At 40.9% G+C, this 26,716-nt stretch overlaps 1 protein-coding gene across 1 annotated transcript; it reads right to left on the bottom strand.

Annotated features, from left to right (window-relative positions):
- Positions 1-485: 485 nt before the first annotated feature.
- Positions 486-20,421, bottom strand: LOC139013765 (zinc finger protein 420-like). Its single transcript, XM_070420061.1, has 6 exons — positions 20,283-20,421; positions 10,812-10,975; positions 6,968-7,094; positions 6,482-6,571; positions 3,434-3,507; positions 486-2,596 (listed from the first exon to the last, which is right to left on the bottom strand). The coding sequence occupies exons 2-6, from the start codon at positions 10,824-10,826 to the stop codon at positions 566-568; spliced, it is 2,337 nt and encodes a 778-aa protein (XP_070276162.1). The 5' UTR covers positions 10,827-10,975; positions 20,283-20,421; the 3' UTR covers positions 486-565.
- Positions 20,422-26,716: the final 6,295 nt, after the last annotated feature.

The raw sequence follows: 26,716 nt of genomic DNA on the forward strand, positions 1-26,716 counted from the left end.
GCTCTACACTTGTAAGGCTTCTCTTTGGTACAAATTCTTTAATATTTAGTGAGGTTTGGGCAATGGTTGGAGGTTTTCCCATATTTATATTTATGTTGCTTCTATTCACTGTGAATTCCTTAGTATTGAGTAAAGCTATACCGAGGTTAAAGACATTGTCACACTTTATCTAAAAATATGTTCCTATTGATGTTAGGGACAGAGGAGAAGAAGGGAGAGATAGAAACATCAATGATGAGAATCACTGATTGGCTACCTCCTGCATGCCCCCTAATAGGGATAGAGCCTGAACTGGGGCATGTACCCTGACCAGGAATTTAACCATAACCTCCTTGGTTCATAGGTCCATGCTCAATCACTAAGCCACACTGCCAGGCTTTGTCACTCTTCACATTTGTAAAGCTTCTCTCAGGGATGCATTCTCATATATTTGGTAAGGTCTAATCAATGTATGTGGGCCTTGCCACATTCTTAATGTCCGTAAGCCTTCTCTCTAGTATGACTCCTCCAATGGCTAGAAAGGTTTGAACATAATTTATAGGCTTTGCCACATTCTCTACATTTATCAGGGTTTCTGTTCTATATGAATTCTCTGATGTTTAGAAAGGGCTGAATACCAACTAAAGGCTTTGCTACATTCTCTACATTTATAAGGCTTCTCTCCAGAATGAATATTCTGATGTTGAGTAAGAAGTGACCCCTGGGTAAAGGCTTTGCCACAGTCTCTACATTTATAGGGCTTGTCTCCAGAATGAATTTTCTGATGTTTAGTAAGCTGTGAGCCCTGGGTAAAGGCTTTACCACATTCTCTACACGTATAAGGCTTCTCTCCAGAATGAATCCTTTGATGTTGAGTAAGATTTGAGTTCCGCATAAAGCTTTTGCCACATTCTCTACATTTATAAGGCTTCTCTCCAGTATGAATTCTCTGATGATCAGTAAGGTTTGAACACTGACTAAAAGCTTTGCCACATTCAGTACATTTATAAGGCTTCTCTCCAGAATGAATAATCTGATGTCGAGTAAGATGTGAGCTCTGGATAAAAGTTTTGCCACATTCTTTGCATTTATAAGGCTTCTTCCCAGAATGGATGATCTCATGTCGAGTAAGATGTGCACTCTGGATAAAAGCTTTGCCACATTCTCTACATTTATAAGGCTTCTCTCCAGAATGAATGATCTGATGTCGAGTAAGATGTGACCTCTCGATAAAAGCTTTGCCACAGTCTCTACATTTATAAGGCTTCTCTCCAGAATGAATGATCTGATGTCGAGTAAGACGTGAACTCTGGATAAAAGCTTTGCCACATTGTCTACATTTATAAGGCTTCTCTCCTGTATGCATTCGCTGATGATGGGTAAGTATTGAATACCGGCTATAGACTTTGCCACATTCTCTACATTGATTAGGTTTTTCTCCAGTATGAATTGTATGATGTTTCATAAGGCATGAACACTTCTTAAAGGCTTTGCCACATTCTTTACATTTACAAGGCTTCCCTCCAATATAAATTCTTTTATGTCTAGTAAAGCCTGAATAACTTTTAAAGGCTTTCCCACATTCTCTACATTTATAAGGCTTTATTTCTGTATGAATTCTCTGATGATGGGTAAGGGTTGAACACCATCTAAAGGCTTTCCCACATTCTCTACATTCATAAGGCTTCACTCCAGTATGCACTGTCTGATGTTGAGTAAGATGTGAGCCCTGGGTAAAGGCTTTGCCACATTCTCTACATTTATAAGGCTTCTCTCCAGAATGAATTTTCTTATGTTGAGTAAGATTTGAGCTCGAGGAAAAGGCTTTGCCACATTCTCTACATTTATAAGGCTTCTCTCCAGAATGAATTCTCTGATGTTTTGTAAGATTTGAACTCTGGTTAAAGGTTTTCCCACAATCTCTACATTCATAAGGCTTCTCTCCAGTATGAATTCTCTGATGATGGGTAAGAGTTGAACACTGGCTAAAGGCTTTGCCACATTCTTTGCATTTATAAGACTTCTCTTCAGAATGAATTCTCTGATGTTTTGTAAGGCTTAAACACTTGTTAAAGGCTTTCCCACATTCTTTACATTTATAAGGTTTCTCTCCATGATGAATTCTCTGATGTCGAATAAGGCTTGAATAAGAGTTGAAGGCTTTGTGACATTCTCTACATTTATAAGGCTTCTCTCCACTATGAATTCTCTGATGTAAAACAATATGTGCATGCCACTTAAAGGCTTTATCACATTCTTTGCATTTGTAAGGCTTCTCTGCAGTATGGATTTCCTTATGTATATGTAACTTAGAGGACTGACTAAACACTTTCACATAGTGATTACACTGGAAAGACTCCTCAATATGAGTATTTTTATGTTCAGTAAGAGTTGATGATTGGTTGAAAGACCTGGCACATTCACTAAGTCTTTCTGTCTTCTCTACAGTATGAATACTCTGAGGTATAAAAGTATTTGCGCTTTTGTCAAAGACTTTCGGACATTTATCGCTGTTCTGTGAAAGCTGAGTTCTCTGATGGTTATTAGAATTTAACCTTTGGTTAATGTTTTTCTGAGATTCATTGCATTGGTGACTTCTCTCTTCATTATAGGTACTCTGATAATGATTTAAGAGTGAAAAAGTTTTAGTTAGGGTTCTAGTATCATTGCACATGTACAGTTTTTTCCAATTACCTATTCTGATACCATGACAGCTATATGTATATCCTTGCACATTTTTGGAAATTAAAGACTCTGGAAAAATAAATATTTCCCCATGAAAGAATAATACAAAATTGCTTAAGGGATTTACAAATTCATTTATAACTTGTATCTTCATTTTTAAAATATCTCATTTTTAGAAATATTTGACTGTTTAATCAAATGCTACATTAAATCATTCAAAAATTATTTCCATAATGGACTATGTGACTTCTCTGTTATTACAAATTTTACTTCAGAGAATATGTATTCATCTATTTATTTTAATTCTCATATGAGGACATGTTTATTGATTTTTAGAGAGAAAGAAAAATCGCTGTGAAAGAGAAACATTGATCGAGTGCCTCCTGCCTGTACCTAGACCAGCAACTGAACCCTAAACCTACATGTGTCCTGACCAGAATAGAACCCACAAACATTTCAGAACATAGGGTGACACTGCAACCAACTGAGACACAGCAGCCAGAGTAGAGGATATGTACTTTTAAAAACATTTCTTTAGTCTTTATGTTCAGAAACACATTGTTCTGCCAATGAAACTGATATCAAGTAGAAATTTTCAAAATGTTTAAATCCTTAATCTCTTTAGGCAACAAGGATTTTATTAAGGGTAACTGTCCCACTTTGGCCACATCCATCATGACTAACAAGCTTTTTTTTCTTCATATTCCCCTGCATATTACAAAACTTTCATTCAGTGTAAATTCTCAATGCCACATCACTGATATCTTACCTGTAGCATTTTCTGGAATGACACTTCTACACCTGACTTTGGCAACAAATCCTGGATAACTTGAGAAGACATAGCTGAAATATAACAAATTAATTATAAAATACACTCAGGTAAATATTCTTTAAATTTTAATGTACAGAATTAATACCTGCAAGAAGACTTCAGTGAGATTGAAGAATAGGAAGCACAAAAACTTTCTTCCTCCATGGAGATGCTAACTTACCAACAATTACTGACCCAATTATCTCCTAAAGTACTTCAGAAGCCACTTCAAAGACCACAATATCCACCAGAAAGCATAAAATAAAAATATCATAACGAAGAGGGGGGAAAGTTACCTACACTTACCCACAATAACTGCTCACCCTTTCTGACACACTACAAAATATCTGTGGGATAACTCCCAATTCTCAGTTTCTCCCAGAAGAGAAATAAGTGAGTGCACTGGGTTTCCATTTGTCTGAATTTTTTGTAAATACCTGAGGGATTTTTTTCGTTTTTGAATAAAACAGATTTCTATACAAATGAAATATACTGAGCATACATTGTGGTGGACTACTAAGTAAAAAAGTTAGTAATTGTTCAAGCACCAGAAAGACTGCAATGCTGAAGAAGGACATCAGGAATGGGAAGATATCATGAGCTCTAAATAAAAGCAAAATAAGTTTTAAAGTGGGAAGTTACACAAAATCCACACAGGCTTCTGGTCAAGATGGTGGTGTAGGTAATTATAGCATTGGCAACCTCCCACAACCACACAAAAAATACAACTAAACTACAGGAAAACCATCATTCAAAACTGCCTGAAACCTAGCTGAATGAAGTTCTACACGTAAGTTCTATCCAGACTGGTAGGAGGTGCAACGCCACGGAATGGACTGGGCCCATGTGCTGGATTAAAATCACCAGCTATATATTTCTATCTCTCTCCTTCTCCCTTCCTCTCTGAAATAAATAAAAATATATTTTTAAAAAACAAAAATCACCAGCAATATATCAGCTGCAGAAGTCACATCTGAGGAGTGAAAGGTCCCAGCCCCACAGAATGCCTGCCAGCCCAGGGTTCCAATGCCAAGAAGAGATGTCCCCATTACTATGGCTGTAAAAACTAGCAGAGATTGTGCCTGAGTGAAACGGAGAGCTGATGGAGTCCTAGGCAGTTCCTCTTAAAGATTCATGCTCTGACTTACTCATATTCATGCCCTGTGAGCTCCAGCAATGTGGTAGCAGCTCGAATGGCACCAGGGACATACAGGTTGGAACTCAAGTCTCTGGCATAAAGACAAGAGCTACAGAAGGAGCTTTCTCCCAGGCATAAGTCTTGGTACAAGCCTTTGCTCCTTTTCTGAGCCCTTCACCCACAGAGCTTGTAAGAGACAGTGAGGGTCCAGGAAAGGCCTGACCCCACTCCAAGTCATGTAAAGGACATGAACTTGGCTTGCACCCCAGTTCTTGTGATCTAGGCAAGCAGACATTTTGTCATAGCAACTGTTTGTCATAGCAACTGTCAAACATAGATGGAACTAGACAAAGCTTGCCCAGTCTTGCCCAGCTTGTAATGATCTGCTACTTCCCTATGATAGGCCAAGCCCTAGCAGTGATCTATGAAGCATGACCAGCCACAGCTTAGTATAAAACAGTGTGTGTAAAAAATAAAGTTGCTGGTGCCTTGTGCCAGTCCTCCTAACCCCGGTCTCTGGTGCTTTCATCCCACGCCACCTCTACCCTGCGGGACCCCTTGGGAGCGGGCCTCCACAAGAGCTGGCAAACAAGAGCCATAGCTACGTCTCCATCAACCTGGCTCACACTTTTCAACCCACCCTGAAGATTTCCTGAGATCCACCCATCAACGTCTGGGACCACCAAAGCTGATTCCAGTGGCTTTTCCATACAAACAGCCCGAATTGCCTTATGCTTCAATCTTTACAACAATTTCTCAAACAAGCAGGATCTGGCCCCAGTGCACCACATCACTCTTGCTAAGTAGCCCCAGCATGGAAACTACGTAATGTCTAATTACTGGGGTGTACACCTGAAATGAATATAATATATTGGCAACTACAATTGAAATAGTAAAAAAGGAGTTACACACACACACACACACACACACACACACTGATTACGCTTTCCAGAATAGGTTTGACAGGCAATGAACAATCTATCACAGCTGATTGTTATTTGTTTACTCCTGTACAAAGCAAGTTCATAAAGAATGGGATGACAGCTGTTTCTAATGACCCGGAATAGTAACAAAAGATCACAAGGTTTAGGAAGAAACAGAAAAACAATCCATCCAGAGGAACAACATAAATCTCCATAAATTGGCCCTAAGTTAATGAACATCTGTTAATTACCTAACAAAGCTGTGAAAAAAAACACATCTTAAAGAGGCTCAATTGGAAAATATAGCGAAAAAAATTAAAAAATATATTACCATCAAAACTATGCATGACAAAAATAATAATACAAACAGACAAAAAGTATAAAAAAAGAACCAAACAGATATTGGGAGCTGAAGAATATAGTTAGTACCTGAATTGAAATATACAATAAAAACATCAGAAACAGACTTGATCAAGCAAAAAGAAGAATAAGACAACTTGGACACTGATCCACAGTGTTCCTGGGATGTGGGAACCAAATTCCACTATCTCAACCACTTCCCTCCCAAATTACTCAGAGGCAGAAAACAGAACTTTAAAAATAGTTTAACGTAAAATTCCTCAGCAACGTGCACAGACTTCCCCAGGTTCACCAAGAAATGCAAGAGTAGCCAGGTCATGCCACCCTCACACTGTTAGGGCAGGTCTTTGGTTCTCACTGTAAATGCGAAGGAAGATCATAGGAGCACAAGGGAATCCTTACATGGTGCCAGAGAGTAAGTGTTGAAGAGAATCTGTCCCTTGAAGACAGAAACAGAAATAAACCTGACCCTCTCCAAAATCATTTCTATTGCAGCAGATCTTTCCAAACCATATTATAATATCTGACTTCCTCCATAACCTTGGCCTCTCACTTGGGTCATCCGCTTCCTTGATTCCGACCTACCTGGCTGGCTGGATATTGTCTTTTTCCTCTTCAACTCCCAGGGCCCCTTCATGTGCTCCAAAAAGGTGACCAGGTCTGGCTTAGACACACCTGTTTATTAGAAAAGGGAACATGAGTTCAATGGAGATTCTCCAATTTACAATCTAGTACTGTGCTCACACGAGAAAATGGGACACTGTAGAATATCAGAATATTCTAGAAAATTATTTCCCAAAATAGTATTTTCTGACAGCACCTTTACTACACTAGAGACAACATTTAAATTTTTTGATCCTGAGTTCCACTACCAAATACATCAGGAAGCCTTTCTGTTCTGCACCAGTAAAACAGGAAAGCCTTTCTGTTCTGCACCCCAATTTCTTTCCTTAAGAACACGGGTCTGTCTGAAATTCTATCATAAAAAGCAGAGGCTCTAAGCAGACACTGTACTAATGAAGAAAACAAAACCCTACAGGTGGAGTACAAAATCTTGAAAGTGATCCTCACCCAGGAATACCAGGTTCCTGTAGTTCTGCAACATCACATCCATGTACAGTTTCTGCTGAGCTGGGTCCAGGCACACCCACTCCTCCTGAGAGAATTCTATGGCCACATCACTGAAGGTCAACTGTCCCTGAAATTAAAAGGGGGGAAAAGCATTACTCTATTGACCATGGGCAGAGGTCATAAGGTCACCCAAAATGAAAACAGAGTTAATGGAATTGGTTTGGTGTGTGTGTGTGTGTGTGTGTGTGTGTGTGTCTATGTGTGTGTGTGTATGCGTGTTTCTTTAATAGAGCTGGTTTTGATCTAGGAAAGTATCCTGAGTTATCCAATGGCATCACTTTGACACTAATATTCTCTAATGTATTTTGAGAAAGGATGGCATATGATCCACAAAACCACTGTAGAAGCTTTACTTTTCTGGAAGAGGAACTTTAAAAACAAAGACACCAACACAGGCATATCCATTTTTAGTGCTTTGTTTGAATCACAGAGGATCAAGTGTATATATTTCTTAGCTAGAGAAGTCATTCTGAGTGAGCAGTGTAGCACTTTTAAAATTTTTAATGAGTTCTGGGTAGGGCCTGAATTTCCATATGTTTAACCAGCTCACTTAAAACTATGGATGCCAATGTGCTGGTACATGTGCCAAACCTTTAGACAAGACAGAAGAAAACACAGGAAAAAAATTCATATACAAGACTTTGACTGAACAGTTTTAAGGAATTTACAGGTCTCACAGATTAGTAAGCCTAGCAACCACAACGGTTTTAACAGTGTTTTATATACTGATAAATCTCAAAAGTAATCAAAGAGTAACATTATTGTTCCCTTTTATTAAATGTATTTGTTGACTTTAGAAAGAGAAAAAGGGGGAAGGAGAGAGACAGACAGAAACGTTGGTGAGAGAGAAACATCAATAAGCTAACTCCTGCACGCCCCCTACCAAGGATTGAGCTCTCAACCCGGCATGTGCCATCACTGGGAATTGAATCAGTGACCTCTCAGTGCATGGGTCAACGCTCAACCAACTGAGCCAGGGCTATTCATCCTTTTTTATGAGAATATTTTGTAAAACATTCAGAAAATGGTAGAGCCTGGGTGTTATTCCAAACTTTATCTGGAATCTGTCAAAAAGAATACAGACCAATACATAGACATCAGGAATGTTCACAGCTGTTGTAATTGTAAAGAACCGAAACAATGCCCTGGCTGGTTTCGCTCAGTGGATAGAGTGTCAGCCTGTGTACTAAAGGTTCCCAGGTTTGATTCTGGTCAAGGGCACACGCCCAAGTTGCGGGCTAGATCCCCAGTAGGGAGCGTGCAGGAGGCAGCCGATCAATGATTCGCTCTCATCATTGGTGTTTCTATCTCTCTCTCCCTCTCCCTTCCTCTCTGAAACCAATAAAAATATATATATATTGTAAAAAGAATAGAAACAAGAAGGTAAGAAGAAAAAGCTCAAATAATAACATTTTTTTGCAAAAAGGCAGACATAGAAATGGAAACTATGTACACAAAAAATACGACATAAAATAATATTTTCATGTCAATAAAATTACCCTGAAATAAAATAAACATTAATGTCAATGTGTTAATCTCACAAATCTCTTTGTGAATCATCATCTTGTTACTTTATAAACACAAAAGGGAGGTAAACACACCATGATATAAAATATTAGCGCTATTGGTTCTTAGCCTATTGTTTGATGTGTTATCTTTGGTGCTGATCTGTATTTTATAAATTTAACACACTTGAACATCCATTACTATGATGCTTGTAAACATTTTTGAAAATACAAAGTAGTGATAAAGAAGAGTGTGTCTGTGACATGTCGGTGGAATAGAACAAAAATGTACAGGTCTGAGGCCTGCCTGATAAAACCCTCCACTTGCAAATCTAGGATCTCCAGTGAACAACAACAAGAAGCCTTTATTTCTCAAAGCAACCTGAACATAAAGAGAAACTGAAAAGCAATGGAAGTTTCCAGATGAAATGTGATCGTTTATGCACATTTCACAATTTTTTTTGAAACCCTTATTAAAGATTTTTTAAAATTAACTCTATGGTTCAGACACTGGGCAGAGAACACCCACACCAAGTGAAAATCAGGTGCAGAGGAAGTGACATCAGGTAATTGAAGGACACAGAGGAACACATCATCACTAACACCAGTTTTATACAAAATTCACTCCACATATACCTCCACATTCTGTAAATCTCACAGTACATTTAAATAGTAAGGCTTCCATGCCAATGTAGAGAGCAAGTCTCTGCTAACAAGTTTTCTTTTTCAGCACATTCTGATCTAATCCCAGCCACTAAGGCCATCCTGGTTAAAGGTGCTTTGTCTCAATCCTGTTCTGCAGAGCAGATGCTGCAGCCATACGAAATCTAAAACCTACATTTCCCTTCTGCAAACACCATCTCAATAGGCATCTTGGATATCAATGCCTTCCCATGTTGATCTGTCACAAAGAAAATGTTCTGAAGAGTTGAAGGTGGGGTTTCAGAACAAGGGACCCTAAGATGTGCTTCAACGGTACGTGCATTATGTTGAACTGAAGGCACCAAGACCTAGAGAACCTTCTGCTCTCCCCCTGAACTACCTAGAAGAATTTAAATGATGAGCTTGGCCCATGATCTGTGTTAAACCAAAAATGACATTTGAACTACCTAGGTCATGCGTGTCAAACTTGCGGGCCACGGGACACATGCGGCCCACAACAAATACTCATTAACAATTGCTCATTTATTTAGGCCTTTGTATTCAGCATGTCTTTATCTTAATAAACCTACATTTCTATGACATTTGAAGCTTTTGGGGTTTTTTCCGGCCCCCATAAACTTAAACCTTGTTTATTTTGCACTTGTTAGCCTTTGAGTTTGACATGCTTGATCTAGGTGGTAGGCAAACTAGGATTTCCTGAACATGTGATCTCCTGGCAACGGTATTCTGAAGTCCCAAGGTGCAATAGCTCATCCCAGGTTCAGAATGTCTCATACCAATTTTCCCTTTCATTCTCTGAGCCTCTCTTGCATGTGGGGTCTCTGACACTGTCATGTGTGTGGATCTCCCATACATATCACGTCTATCCAATTAGGCCAGCTGAGAGAACCTTGAAAGTAGAAGAAAGTATCTTCCTCCCACACAATGGCCACTAATTTGTGGTGAGAGTTCTTCATTTCTTATACGGGACCTGGATGGACACAATGGACAGAAAGCTGTGGACAAAAATGCAGGGGTAGCTGACTTTATCTGCCTCCTAAAGGCCTGCTTCCTTGCAGATGTTGAAACTGCTAACCCACATGAGCAGTTGATGAAGACTTGACTGCTGCATGAACTTCCTCGGGTAGCTCTAGTGAACTACACTGCCATCTTTCCCCCACAGCGGAGGCGCTAACAATCAAACAACCCCGTTGGAAAAGGAAGTAACTGCACCCTGAAATGGAAATCTCCACCAGCAGGCCTTTTTCAAACCACCCTCCTATGTGTCCCAAGCTTGTTAGGGCCACCAAGCTGCGCCTGCCCCTCAGTAGCTCAGAGGACCTTCCTTTCTTCTGTGTTGTCTCCCTTATGATCGAGCATAAGCCTAAGAAAATTTCCCAAGAAATTTCTCTGAAGGTTCCTCTTGATTTCGATCTTGGAGAACCCAAAAAACCCCAAGTGACAGTCACATTTTAAAGAGGGAACTTGGACAATCACAAGAAAAAAAAGTAAGCAGTTGAAAACAAATTCGTGTTGCAGGATCATCAGAAATAGAGAAGCAAAGGTCTGCACCACCTACATCCATAAACTTGAGAAGGTAAAGCAGACACAGAACTGAGCCAAGACAGAGTGTTTACCTGAGAAGCAGCCATATTGTCCTCTTCCTCCTCCTGCTCTGGGTTGTTTTCTCAGGCGACTTTATGTTGACCAATCACACCTGCATCTTGAGCATATGCTGTGCTTCCACCACACTCACAGGCAGAAGGACTTGAAATACTGAAAAATGTCACACTCCCCTGCCCTTTGTCACAGGAGAGATTAAGAAAAAGTGAGATCCTACATTAAGACCAAAGTGTAAGTTTTTCTCTATTATATTCCTGTGCTATCCTATCCCACAGACATGCACAATTTCCAACCCAGCAATGAGAATGTGGGCTGTACTTCTGTTCCTCAAAACTCAAAAGAGAACCCTGTTACCTCCCCTGGACCAAAGCCAGCTCTCAACTCTCACAAATGCACTGGGGCAGATAGCTCTTCTGATAAATACTAGCCTCCCTTTTGAATCACCTGGAGCACCACACTAAACCAACAACCCAGACAAGTTGTTCAACTCTGTGGGGGAGGGCACAATAATGTTACTTCTTACAATTCATCAAATGGTCTAATAGAAGGGGACCATCTAACTAAGCATTTCTTCTACAGCTTTAATGTGCATACAGAACCATTGGGGATCCAGGTCCCTCTAAAAAGTTATGATTCTGTAGGTCAGCAGTGAGGCCCATGAAATAGCATCTTTACCTAGTGCCCTGGTGCAGGTGACCTGCTTTAGGTAGCAGTGTGTTAGAGATACTAGACCCAACATATCTGAGACCTATGAGTAGTGTGAAGGATTGGGGTAGGAACTTCTAGAGGGCAGGCTCCTAGGGTGGAACCCTAGAGATGGGGTTGTCCTGGAATGGGTTTAGCTAGGTCTGTAGCTACTGGGCAGATGCAAACAGGGTAGGGGAAAAAACTTGGTGGCAATAGGATTCTGTGAAAATCCTGTCCTCAGAATTCTTCCAAAATGACCCTCAGTCCCCAGTTCTTTGCCCACACCCCTCCCATGGGACACACGGTATAACAGGCCTCATCCCGTCCATAGATGTATGGAGCCTCAATCCCTAAGGGACAAGGGGCAGAAAAGTGTTTCCATCACAGCTGCATTTGCAAATGAACTAAAGGAGGATACTCTAGAAGCCTCTCAAGACATGAGATTCCTTATACCACATTCATGTTCACTTTCTCTAACTGAACCCTAAACACATTTTAATCATTGTTCTTATTAATGTTTTATTATAGTAAGAACAAAACATGAGATCTTTCAATAAAATTTTTGAAAATATATTTTTATTGATTTTAGAGTGGAGAGAGATAGAAACATTAGTGATGAGAGAGGATCATTGATCGGCTGCCTCCTGCACACCCCCTACTGGGGATTGAGCCCACAAGCTGGGCATGTACTCTTCAGTCCACAAGCTGACACTCTATCCAACTGAGCCAAACCAGCAAGATATGAGATTCCTTATACCACATTCATGTTCACTTCCTCTAACTGAACCCCAAACACATTTTAATCATTGTTCTTATTAGTGTTTTATTATAGTAAGAACACTTAACATGAGATCTTCAAATAAAATTTTTGAAAATATATTTTAATTGATTTGAGTGGAGAGAGATAGAAACATTAGCGATGAGAGAGAATCATTGATCGGCTGCCTCCTGCACACCCCCTACTGGGGATTGAGCCCACAACTTGGGCATGTGCTCTGACCATGAATCACACAGCGACATCCTGGTTCATAGGTTAACACTCGACCACTAAGAAACACTAACCAGAATCAATAAAATTTTAAGTGCACAAGACAATAATGTTAACAGCAGGCAAAATGTTATACCGTGGATCTCTGAAAACTTATTTATCTTTGATAAATCAAAATCTGTATCCCTGAATAGCAACTCCCATTTCCACTCTCCTTTGCCTCTGGCAATGTTAATCATTCCTCTAATCTTTGTTCCTGTGAGTTTGACTGTATTGTGAGAATTCTGAAGCTGGATTTATATAGGGTTATATATTAAAAGTACTTACTAAGTTTAAAATCTATAAACTTAATAGTCATATTATGAAATTTGAGAAAAATATGATTAATACAAATGACTCCCAAATTTGATAGAGTTTAACAAACAATTATTATGAAAAAAATAGAAAACAAATTCCTGAAACATAGCAGATTCACTATTATAAAACATTAGAGCAAGCCCTACTAGGTGTACCTATTAATAATAGCAGATTTTGTAATCAAAGAAAACACGATAATTTCCAGAGAAACATCAAAAGTGCTTTATTCAAAGTAAGGTCCATCACTAGCTACACATTGCTCCATCTTTCAGGTAATTTGTGGATACCGTCCCAATAGAACTTTTCTTGTTTTGAGGCAAACCATTCAGAGACCCAACTTTCCACTTCTTCATATGTTCTCAAGTGCTGCTCAGAAAGTGCGTGTGCCATCTATTGGAACAAGTGGTAATCTGAAGGAGCAAAGTCTGGTGAATACAGTGGGCGGGTTAATACTTCCCAGGCAAGATCTTTTAACGTGTCTTTCACTGGTTTTGAAGTGTGTGATGTTGCGTTATCATGAAGCAAAATTACTTTGCCCTGTCTTCTGGCACATTCTGGTCATTTCACGATCAAAGAGTGGTTCAAATTGATTATTTGTTGTCAGTAGCGATCAGTATTAATGGTTTCACCTGGTTTTAGAAACTCATAATACACCACACCTTCCTGATCCCACCAAACACAGAGCATTGTCTTCTTTCCAAAGCGATTTGGCCTTGTAGTGGATGTTGATGGTTGACCTGGATCAACCCATGATTTTGTGCATTTGAGATTCTCAAAATAAATCCATTTTTCATCACCAGTCATAATTCGATGCAAAAAAGACTTTCTTTCATGCTGTTGAAGCAACATTTTACTGATGACTTTTCGGTTTTCCATTTGTCTTTTGTTCAGTTGATGTAGCACCCATTTTCCTTCCTTTAAAATCTTTCCCCATGCTTGTAAATGATTGGAAATTGTTTGCTGGGCAAACTTTAATCTTTCTGCAAGTTGTTTTTGAGTTTGACATGCATCTTCATCCAATAATGCTTGTAATTGTTGGTCTTCAAACTTTTCCGGTTAACCTGGGCATTCTTTGTCTTTCGCATTGAAATCATCACTTTTCAAGCGTTTACCCCAGCCTTCACACGTATCTTAAGATGGAGCATGTTCACCATAAGCTTCCCGAAGTATTCAGCAGCACTTTTCTTCAAAATAAAGTAATGAATTAAAACTTCCCACAAATGCTCTTTTTTTGGCACGAAATTTGACATTTTTAAGTGTAAAAATATCTATGATGTTAACACCTTCAGAAAATTTGACATATGAAGTTTTTAAGCTTGTTGTCAATACAAAATAGCATACATATCAAATCGCATATATAACAACATATGTGTAACCCCATCTATTGAAAAAAATCCGCATTATTAACTGGTACATCTAGTAAATCTTCATGGGGAAATTTATGCTTTTAATAGCAGATAAACAGGTCAATAGGCCCACATTATTATTTTACTAACATTGTTCTCAGGAATAAAAAATTGCTACCTAATCTCTCTATGCATATCTCTGTGTCCAGATTTCCCTTGTTAAGAAGGAAAACAGGCATATTAGAGGAGGGCCCACTATTAATGCCCTTATTTTAAGTTTATTATATTTTGTTTTATTGATTTCAGAGAGAAAAGGAGAGGGAGAGAGGCTGCCTCCTGCATGCCCCCTACTGGGGATCAAGAAAGCAACCAGGGGATGTACTCTTGACCAGAATGGCATCCAGCACTGGTCCGAATGTAGTGAGTTATCACAAATGGTTGTATCACAGTCTGTTACAGAATGGTATCCGGAACCCTTCAGTCCTCAGGCCCATGCTCTATCCACTGAGCCAAACCAGCCAGGGCAAGTTGATTATCTTTTTAAGGTAATCTTTAAATAAGGTAATATCCCTATTTTTAAGGTAATTTTTTAAGTAGGGTAATATCCCAAGGCAGTGGATAAGATTTCAATATATGATTGAGACCCAACTGAAGCCTTACATGATAAGTTTATGGGGGTGAGTGTCTAAGTGTGTGTGTCTATGAAATTTTATTAACCATGTAGCTTTGTTTAAATCATAACCACAAACCAGATCCTTAATTGGAGCTGCCTTCTAACAACTCCTATCCCTAACCCAGGACAACCACTAATCTGTTCTCTAAACTGATCTGGTTGGATTTAATTTTGGTAACTTTATAATTTTCAAACAATTAATGATTAAATCACAAATGTGAATTAACCCAATCTTTTATTTAACTGAATATATAGTTACCATAAATAGTTCTATTTCAACAAATAGTCAATATTTAAAGATACTTATGTAAGGTATTGCACATCCTTTCCCCTACTGTGTTCTGAAGAATCAATATGTATCCTCCACTGAAAGCACATCTCAACTGAGACTGGCCACAGTTCACAAGCTCAACAGCCACAGGAGGGGACTGGCTGCCATATTGGATGGGCCAGCACTACAGTATCAACATGAAAGTATTTTATGCAATATGAGGGCAGACTGTGCCCTGTAATACTCAACCTTTTCATTTCTTTGATGCTTTCTTTGAGGTTATGTATATAATCACCTTTGTAACTAAACATGGTCTTAGGAAAAGATTTTTTTTTGTAGGATCAGAGTCAAGTGGGTGTGTATATACACTCCCAACCTTATATCATGGTGTTATTCAGTCTTTTTTGTCCTTGTTGTATTTGTCTAAAGATGTGTCAGGTTCTGAGAGAGGAATTAAAAAGACTGTCACTCTCACTCTAACTCTAAACATGTTTTTCAATTTGTTCCCACATACCCATTCCTTTATGTCGTTCATCTTTAGCTTTGTCCATCACTTGTACATACATTTATGACTACTCGTTTACTCATCCAAGATTAACCATCTCCTTGGTGCCTGGCATTAGAGACACAGACCAGAACAAGACCAAGGTCTTGCACATGTGGGCAGCCACCTTAATCAGGAGACAGATAATAAATAAGCAAACAAATAAATAAACAGAAAAGCATCTGAGTCCAGAGAAGCCCAATGCAGACAAGTTACAACGGCGTGGAAAACTCACTGAAAGTTGAGAACAAGGGAACAGCCACGGCAAAGGCCCTAAGGCAGAAACCTGCCTATGTGTTTAAGGAACAGTGAGGAGGCCCTGTGCCTGCAGCTGATGCAGGGAATGGGAGAGAGTGTAGAAGGAGCAAAGGGAACCTGATCTGTGGGCTCCAATGGGCCATCTTAGCTTCATACACTGCATGTTTTATTATGTATTCATTCACTGAAATATTTCATTTATTAAAACTATTATAAGATTATTTAATGAGCTCTAATAGGTTCAGGCAATGAATTAGACAGATAAGGTTCTTGTCACCCAGGTACCTCTCACAGAATATTAGAGAAAGAAGAGGAATAAACAATTTGATAGAAAAGCAATAGAAACACATTTTTCCAATTACAAAATAAAATGCAACCATCCTAAGGGCCAGGCTGTTCTAAGCTCTTTCTGCAGAGTCATTAATTCTTGTGACAATATTACGTGATAATGATTGTGCCCATTTTACCAATGTGGAGCCTAAGCCACAGTGCACCAGGAGGACTCCCAAGGTTACACAACCAGCACCAGGCAGGCCTTTCTTTCTTTCCCTGTCCTAGCACTTCTCCTCAATCACCACCTACCTCTCTTCTCTCGGACTCCTCCTCCCTACAATCCCCCAAAAACTCCCAGGGTCTGGGGGAATGCAGCCCTTACAATCCCTCAGGCCCCTCTGCTCCTGCTGCTAGTACCTGCTTGATGCCTGCACTGGTGAAGGAAGAGGTAGAGGGGCCCCAGGAACCAATGCTGCATTATGGCTGCCTACCTCCTGCGGCACGTGGGCGTTAACTTGTCTTGGTGAGTTCCTCATTAAACTGAGGACCCTGGACACTGTTGAAGGGACAGTGGAATGAGAGGGCTGTAAGCAGGGAAGGGTAGGTCAGCTCTGGATAATGACCCGTTTAAGGCCATGAGATTGGGACAGACTTGATAGTAGAAACTTGAGACCAAAGAGGAGGCTCAAAGAAGGCTGAGGGACAGAAGATAGAAGCTAAACCATCTGAAACCATGGAGATGGAAAGGAGAGAATGGGTCAATTCAGGGGTCTGAAACCCGGAGAAAGAGGGATAGAAATCAGGAGTGGGGCACTTGTTGGTACAGAGGACCCTGGGTCTTGTCCAGTGACTGAGTGGACAAAGGGGAAGCTGGGTAATGAGAAAGATGAGGAAAAGACAGTGAGCTCAGTGGGAACTGTGAGTGTGAAGGGCCACCAGGGAGATATTTGGGTCCAACCGTCTATAAGCCAGGAGAGTATGAGAAGGGAACCCTATGCAAAGCCCTCCAAGAGTGAAAATGCTCAGGGTGTTCCAGTAACTTTGGTCAAACTGCACTGGGTGTGGGTGAACCTTTGAAAAATGCCACAAGAAAACCAAGACCTCAAACACCAGGCAAAGGTGCTGGGACTTCCTGCTCTAGGCAGCAGCATCATGGATGCCTGTGTCGGAAGAAAGAACCTGGGAACAGGGGTGGGGGCAGGAGGCAGGTGGATTGAAAGGGGCGCGGGTAGGCAAGTCCCAGTGAGTTCTTGAGCACAGAGAGCTCTAACAAGAAACACTTTGTAGTGATCACTTGCACACACAGCACCTCAGTGACACAGGTCTTGTGCTGGGCTTTCTACATATTCACACACTTAATTGCAAAGCTGGAGCCTTTATTATCCTATTTCAAAGGCTGAACCCAAAGCACCTGGAGGTAAATAATTTGCAAAAATTCATAGATTTGACGATTCTGAGCCCTTTGCTTCCAGCATCTGAGCCTTTCTCTCCTCTACCTCAATTTCCTGATCTGTCCAAAAGACACTGATAATACTCCTTCCATCATAGAATTGTCTGTCCCCAGGTCTATTAAAGAAACACAATCATTTTCTGCATCTTTTCCAGGAATTCACCGAGAATTATTAAAAATATATAAAATGATGCACACAAATTTTGGCGCTGAAACCTTTGAAAAAAATGTTAGCTATGAAAGTAGGTTGATCAAATTCCTTCACCATAAACAGATGAGCTCTCTTGGAACAAAGTTTCATGTCCATCCTTCAACATTTTCAGAGAATGGAGAAAAAGAATTTAAAGAAATATCATTGAAGCTTACAGCTCACTAATTTAACAAATCATATGAATGGAATTTTAAAAACTGTGACTATTAGACTCACTAAAATTAGGTTTTGACTGTTAAGAACATAGCCACTGAAATAGCCTAATATATCATTTATATGCACCAATGGATGTTCCCACATATTATACAGGAGAGAAAAAATACAAAGCATATAATCTAAAGTAGATACAATATATTCAGAAGGGAAAAAATTCAAAGTTTTAAAAATATAATGTCTTCCAGGGTTAATTGTGTTTTTCTAAGCTACCTTGTATTTAGAAAAGAATGGCAAGAGCTGATTATGAGATGTCACCAATGCTTATTTCGGAAGTAAATGAAAATTTACAAAAAAAGGAAAATTCAACAAAGATTTATTCAAATGCTTTTTATTTTTTAATTCTTTTTTTTTTTTTTTTTTAGTCCTCACCCGAGGATATTTTTCAATTGATTTTTAGAGAGAGTGGAAGAGAGAGGGAAAGACGGAGAGGAATATCAATGTAACAGAAACACACTGACTGGTTGCCTCCTGCACAAGACCCGAACAGGGCCCCGGCCTGTGAGGAGCCTGCAGCGGAGGTACGTGCCCTTGACTAGAATCGAACCCATGACCCTTCAGTCAGCAGGCTAATGCTCTAACCACTGAGAAAAAGTGGCTAGGACTAAATATGTTTTTTAAAAACAATCAAATAAATATAACAGCAGTAGAAAGAGTAAATCCATTTCAAAGAAATAAAAGACCAACACTTTTAATACTCCTTGAAAAAGCACCATGTGGGCATAGACTTGGTCATTCTTGTCCCAGTTCACTTCGCTAATCCCATCCCAGGAAATGGGAAGAGACCCAGGACTGACTGAGACAAGACTCTCCCCTCTGGCTGAATAAGGGCTGCAAATGAAAGCTATCTGCTGACACAAATAACCATTTTATCATTTATAAAATGAGCAAGCCTTATAAACTGGACCTTTGCAATTCTCGGTTGCATCTGTATAACTGAAACGCAAATATTAAATTAAATAGGTCATAAAGCCACAAGACAACACATCACAACTTAATCACCCACATCCATCAGTTTTCCACTCACCCAGAACTGGGTTCCCTTCCTCCTCCACTTCTGTTTCTCAATCCTTTAGGTGGCTCTCTTTCCTTTGCTTCTCTCCACTGTCCTTTCCTGTGTTGCCCCTTTGCTCCTGTCTCCCCTCTCCCCTTTATTCTACTCCTTTCCTATACCCGTTCCGTGAAATTACTGGAACCGTCACCTACAGGAGCCCTTTCTCCCTAATCTCTCTGATTGTTCCCCACCTTTCTCCCCCATCCCTGTGTCCCTTCTGCTTCCCTTCTGTCTTTCAGGTTCCACCTCTCCTGCCAGCCTCCCTGGCACCACCGCCTGGCTAAGCGCACAGTGCTGATTCTTTTTTCCCTTAATATTTTATTGATTTTTTACAGAGGGGAAGGGAGAGGGATAGAGAAACATGGATGAGAGAGAAACATTGATCAGCTGCCTTCTGCAAACCCGCTACTGGGGATGTGCCCGCAACCAAGGTACATGCCCTTGACCGGAATCGAACCTGGCACCTCTCAGTCCACAGGCCCCTGCTCTATCCACTGAACCAAACCGGCCAGGGCCACAGTGCTGATTCTTCCTGGGCTCGGTCATCCCTTCCTCCCTTTTAGTCCCTGCACTGGCCTCATCCAACTTTTTCTCCTGCCTCTCTCCATCTCAGGTGCCTCGCTCTTAGGCGCCCCACCTCTGCAAACCAATGACTCCTCACCCTTTTGCTCCCCTTCACCTTTCCTCCATGGTCTCTATTTGTTCTCCAGTTACCACTTTCCTGAGTTCCTCTTTCATACCTACAGTCGATTTGCAAGGAACTTCCACGTCCTCAACTTTGCGGACTCCTTATGGGCCCCCTCACTGATCCGGCCTCCTACCTACTAAGTGGGGCGTAGTGGGGGGCGGGGGGGCAACTGGAAAGGGGGGTGTCTATACTCCCAGGCCAGGGAGGAATCCGGCTCTACAGGCCGGGAACTGCGAGGCTGCGGAGGGGAGAGAGGGTTTGACTCCATCTCCCAACACTTTAATGGCCTGGGGGGGAGGGCTGGCCCGTGAACGGTTTTAGCAGGAAAACCACGCGCGGGCGGTGCGCAGGGGCCCCGGGAAGGCAGACCGCAGGCAGAGAGGACTCCACAGTTTCAGCCACAGGGACCGCGGGTCTCAATCCCGCAGCGAAGCCCGCGGGGTCAGAGGTCTCACCGGGACGCGAGACTTACCGCTGATGGGAGGCGGGTTCGGGGTTTCAAGGTCTCCTCGGCCTCCGGGCTTCACACGTGCAGGGCTGTGGGCTAAGATGCTGAGGTTTAAAGGAGAAAGTCCAAAGGTCTCAGACGCCACAGTTACCTCCCCTCCGCACCAGCCGCTTCCGGGTCCGGAAGTAACTGCGCCTGCGCGGGGCGGCAAAGGGGCCGTGGTGGGGCTCGGGGCGGCCGGGGCTCCGGGGACAATGGGAGGGCGGGGCGGGCCGAAATGCGGGGAGGAACAAAGGGGTTTGGCGGGGAGGCTGCACCTGGGGCGCTTGGTTTAGGCTGAGCCCCAGGAACTGGGGAGGCGCTGGAATGCGCTGTGGCTAAGGGTGGGCGTTGCGTGCAGGCGGAAAAGGTGGTCGGGCTTCGGCCCACAGTCGGGTTGCCGCTTCGACAGTGGAGCCCAGCCCCCAGGATGATGACCAGGATCAGCATCGCCGGGGATGCTAACTGGGTCCTGACTCCTGTCCGCTTCCCTCACAGTATGTATTTTCTGAATTCTGAACCTGTGCGATTTCTTTTGTGCCCTGTAAACCAGGACTACTCCCTGCCCATTTTAAGTTGATGTTTCAAACAGTTTAATATGAAATTTCGAGATCAGTGGGCCACTTACGTTGAAAGCTACAATGTCTTTAACAGGCTGAGAAGGGATTTGCTCAAAACTTCTATTGGGAAGTGGTGGGCTCGCCGGTGGGTATTGGCAGAGATGCCAGCTGAACTCCAGCTCTGGGTTCTGGGAACCTGGACATCCAGTTGTGGTGGAGCAATGACTGAATCGAGCAACGAACCAAATAAGTAGTTTAATGACGCAAGGAGTACAGTTGTCTGTACAGGAGATACAAACTTGAATGTGAAATTCAAAACTCTACCTTTGGGAATCAGGCCATCGCAGACCAACATCTATCAGGACACCATTTCCATTCCCATTCCCCACTCACCCTGTGATGTCCTGTGTCAGTTGCAGAGAATTGTATAAGGACAAGACCTGGAGGGATGAAGCATGTCATAATTTAGGTCACCATCCAGGCTTTTTAAAAAATATGCAGCAATAACTTTTACAAAATAGATATAAAGTGTATTGTTGTTTATGTTACTTATGAGGGGAATGATAACTTCAAACACCTTTGTTGAGATAAATGTTCGTGACATGGTAATTTATTTGTTATTGACTTCTCTATACAATTCAATTCCAAATTTACTTAATGTTTATACAGGAAAGAATATTTTTACCTATGAATTTTTTTTTTTACACTTTAGCTGTTTTACTTGTTTTCTACTTATGAGGTTCTCTCGGGTGTGGACAATAAACTCTGTAGAATAAATGTACCCTTTAGAAGACAATAGAATTTGTTTTTACCTATAGAATACTTTGGCAATTGTTTCTAAAGACATTTGGTAAAGATGTCTATCCTCTTTCAGATGAACCCTGAAGAAAATAAAGCAATTTGATCAATTTCCAGAGGCCTCATTCAAACCTTCAAGAAACTTTAAAGCAATATCTATGACATAATACCCATCATGAATTACATTTTCCTCTCAAATCCCTACATGTGCAACATTTCTGTCCAGTAAGAATTTTTAATGAGATAAAGGCACTTTGGATAAACTCTCCTTTAGCATATAATAAATTGATAAGTTGTCACTGCCATATTCATATGCGATATTCCCCAAGGTTATACCTTTGTTATACTCTTTTGACATTCATTACATTTGACTTACCTAAGATTTTGTAAGGTTTGAATATTACTCACAAAATGTGTAAGATTTCATTACAAACTCAATATCATGATTACACCCCAACTGTTGACATTTGGATAAGAACTTTGCCACACAATGTATTTTTAAGATTTCTTTTACATGTATATTTACTGAAGTTTGGTAAAGTTTGACTCTTGGTAAAATACATTGTCCAGTGCATTATATTGTAAGACACCTTCCCCAAGTAGGAGATTCTCATACTTGCTCATGCCCTTACCCCCCTGGTGTCTGTGTCCATTGGTTAGGCTTATATGCATGCATACAAGTCCTTTGGTTGATCTCTCCCACTTACCCCTCCCTCCTTTACCTTCCCTCTGAGGATTGATGATCTGATCGATGCTTCTCTGTCTCTGGATCTGTTTTTGTTCATCAGTTTATGTTGTTCATTATATTCCACAAATGAGTGACAACATGTGATATTTATCTTTCTCTGACTGGCTTAATTCACTTAGCATAATGCTCTCCAGTTCCATCCATGCTGTTGCAAATGGTAAGAATTCCTTCTTATTTACCACAGTGTAGTATTCCATTGTGTAGATGTACCACAGTTTTCTAATCCATTCATCTGCTGATGGGCACTTAGGCTATTTCCAAATCTTAGCTATGGTAAATTGTGCTATCAACATAGGGGTGCATATATCCTTTCTGATTAGTGTTTCTAGTTTCTTGGGATATATTCCTAGAAGTGGGGTCACTGGGTCAAATGGGAATTCTATTTTTATTTTTTTGAGGAAACTCCATACTGTTCTCCACAGTGGCTGCACCAGTCTGCATTCCCACCAGCAGTGCCCGAGGGTTCCTTTTTCTCCACATCCTCGCCAGCACTTGTCCTTTGTTGATTTGTTGATGATGGCCATTCTGACAGGTGTGAGATGGTACCTCATTGTTGTTTTGATTCGCATTTCTCGGATGATTAGTGACTTTGAGCGTGTTTTCATATGTCTCTTGGCCTTCCTTATGTCCTCTTTTCAAAAGTATCTATTTAGGTCCATTGCCCATTTTTTGATTGGATTGTTTATCTTTCTTTTGTTAACTTGTATGAGTTCCCTGTAAATGTTGGATATTAAACCCTCATCGGTGATAACATTGGCAAATATGTTCTCCCATGCAGTGGGCTTTCTTGTTGTTTAACTGAAAGCTTTAACCCATCTTTTTATCAAACCATTCCATTAATTGGCTTCCTGAATATATATGTGTTTTTAATACAATGTTCAACTTAGATTTGACAATCTTGACAAGGTAGATTATGTAGATTTACTGTATGTGGTAATATCACCAACCAGCCATGTTGCCACAAAAGAGCTTTCAACACACGCTCCCATTTTCACATGCAAATGGCTATGAACTTTTTATCAAACTCAGAACTGTTTGGGAAAACCCAATTACAGATCAAAGTCAAGCATCCATTTTGTTCATGGGGAGTTTTGTGGCTTATAAAATTTACAAGGGAGTGAAATGAACATATTCACACAAATAAAAGCAGTATTTCCTTATTCACTGGAAGTTTTGACATATATCTCCCTGTAATCTATATATATAAAAGCCTAAGCAACAGTTACAACCAAAAGACCAGAACAACAGGTTGACCAGTCGCTATGATGTGCACTGACCTCCAGGGGGAAGATGCTCAGTGCAGGAGCTGCCCCCTGGTGGTCAGTGCACTCCCATAGCCAACCTCCAGTGGCTGGCCAAGCTCCCCTATCCCTACTTCAATCTGTCCCCCTGCTGGGAGGACTCTATTGGCCCAGCCCCAATTGGCCCTGATCGCCAGCCAAGCCTAGGGACCCCACCAATGCAGGAATTCATGCACCGGGCCTCTGGTATCATTATAAAAGAGACGCAAATAATTAGGTTATTAAAAACCTCAAAATGATTGAAGACTTCAAAAAACTGAAAAATGTAAAAGTTAGTTTGACCTTGTGAATTAAACTCTATGTCACAAAATCACAGACCATATATATAAATTTATTTATTTGTTTATTTTTTTTAGTGAGTGAGATAAAGGAAGGGAGAGAAAGATAGAAACATCCATGAGAAACATCAACATCAATCATTGGCCTCCTGCATACCCCCTGCTGGGGAATGAGCTTGAAATCTGGGCATGTGCCCTCACCAGGAATCAGACTGGTGACCTTCTGGTACATGGGTCAATGCTCAATCACTGAACCACACTGCCCTGCGAGACTATATTTTTTAAGCACACGTGGAACACATATTTAACACTGTCAACTACAAACAATCTGGGTTGATCTAAAGAGAGACTTCAGAGCGTTGGCCTGCAGACTGAAGGGTCCCTGGTTCGATTCCAGCAAAGTGCATATGCCCGGGTTGCGGCCTCAATCCCCAGTAGGGGGCATGCAGGAGGCAGCCAATCAATGATTCTCTCTCATCATTGATGTTTCCATCTCTCTCCCTCTCCCTTCCTCTCTGAAATCAATTTAAAAGAGAGAGAAAGAGAGAGAGAGAGAGAGAGAGAGAGACTTTATACAAAAGATGATTTCAGTAGGGAGAATGCTCTGAACATGGGACTTAAAAGGGTCTCAAAGACCAGACAAAAAGGGCTTTTCTTTTTATAAAGAGTGATCGACAAGGCTAGAAAGAACAGGGGGTGGGGGAGTGGATGAGAAGGTAGCCTAACCCACCCTTGTGAACACCTTTTACCCTGAGTCTGCCTAGTTTAGAAGGAGAGATTGTTCCTAATTATACTGTTCAAGGATGAAACACAGTTCAGGGATCTGGGGAGATGGAGAGAAGATTAGGTGTTATTGATTAGGTGTTATTTAGTTCTGTCACAGCATTTTGTTGCAAATGATCAATGGGGACAACCAGTTCAGCTAATTATAAGATAAAAAATGGCCTTGGTATGGTTTGTGCCTGGCTTTGTTCCAGGTAAGCAATGGTGTTGCCTACAATCCTATCTAAGTAATAATATAAGAAAGGGCGTTTCTGTTTTCACCAACACAAAGCCTTGGGGGAACTTCTTTAATAGCTGCTGGCTGCCAGGATGAGAGGGTTCAGGTAGAGTTCAGTGTTGTTACTACTGATTATGACACCAAAAAGTTAAAAACTAATAAATACCAAAATATTATATTATAATATAAAAAACACACTCAAATCCTAGAATAAGGATAAACATGCTCAAGGATTCTGATATATATGACTTTGAATGGCATTGAAGGACCCGAATCTTCATTATGACTCTTAGGTTGGTTAAATCTGAAAAAAAGAATCAGCAATTGAGCTGTCAAAAAATGTATGTGTAGCCCAAAGGTGTGGTTCAGTGGTTGAGCATCGACCTATGAACCAGGAGGTCATGGTTTGACTGCTGGTCAGGGCACATGCCTGGGTTGCAGGGTCGATCCCCAGTGTGGGGTGCACAGGAGGCACTCAATCAAGGATTCTCTCTCATCATTGATGTGTCTATCTCTCTCCATCTCCCTTCTCTGTGAAATCAATAAAAAATATATTTAAAATACCAGAGTCAGATTCTGTGTTACTGTTCTGTTGAACAAGGAAAATGCAGAGGTTATGTTAGAAAAAAAAACTTTTTCCCCTTGGGGTTAATGAAATAAATCAACAGACAACACATGAATTTTTATAGCTCTGATTAGGCAATAAGAGATATAATTAAAATGTCAGACTCTGCCCGGCTGGTGTGGCTCAACAATTGATCATGGACCTATGAACCAGCAGGTCACTGTTTGATTCCGGTTCAGGGCATATACCCAGGTTGTGGGCTTGAACCCCAGTGTGGGGCATGCAGGAGGCAGCCCATCAATGATTCTCTCTCATCATTGATGTTTCTATCTCTCTCTCCCTCTCCCTTCCTCTCTGAAATCAATAAAAATATATCTAAAAAATAAATAAATAAAATGTCAGATTCTTGTAATATTCAACACTTTAAATTATTGTGGCACCCTCTCTTCTACCAGCTGAGCGTTGTTGAAGACACTAAGGTCAGGAAGTTCTCTCCACCCCTCATTCTCCCTTCCTCTTCCTCATTGCATGGTTTCTATTACAGGGTTTTGTTCACTGGCTTCATCACTCTCTAATCACCGCAGCTCAGCAGTAAACCAGATCCGGGCAGACCGTGCCCCAGCAACAACATAACCCACAGCCAAAGGTGGAATCGCGTGGCCCACGAGGAATCAGGGTCCCTCCTCTCTGGTTCTGAGGTGCATCACCCAAGAAGCACAGCTGCCAAAGTCACCACAGCTCAGCAGCTCTATCCACTGAGCCAAACCGGTTAGGGCAAAATATAGATTCTTACAATCCCTCAGAGTATTGTTTCTATATTTCAAAATTTAGAAATCTCAATCAGCATGTCTGTGTTGATTCCATGATCCATTGGTTCTCCATATTTCACCTCAAAGAAAGTGTGATTTTGATTATATTTGGTTCTCCATTTTTCACCTCAAAGAAAGTGTGGTTTTGATTATATTTTTAAATTTGATGCTTGAAAATATTGAATAGATGGGACAACTGAATGCCCTCATGGAAAGAATAAACTTGACACCATATATAAAAGTTAATTCAAAACATGTCCATAGAGTAATGGGAGTACAAAGCAGGTCCTCTATGAACGTGAGGAAAGAGGTTCCTGTATATCTTCACTCAATAAATGAGTGGCTACCATAGGCCAAGCT

This window comes from Myotis yumanensis, unplaced genomic scaffold (assembly GCF_028538775.1).
Source record: "Myotis yumanensis isolate MYYU_CA2020_CCGP unplaced genomic scaffold, mMyoYum1.0.hap1 SCAF_7, whole genome shotgun sequence".
Taxonomy (NCBI): domain Eukaryota; kingdom Metazoa; phylum Chordata; class Mammalia; order Chiroptera; family Vespertilionidae; genus Myotis; species Myotis yumanensis.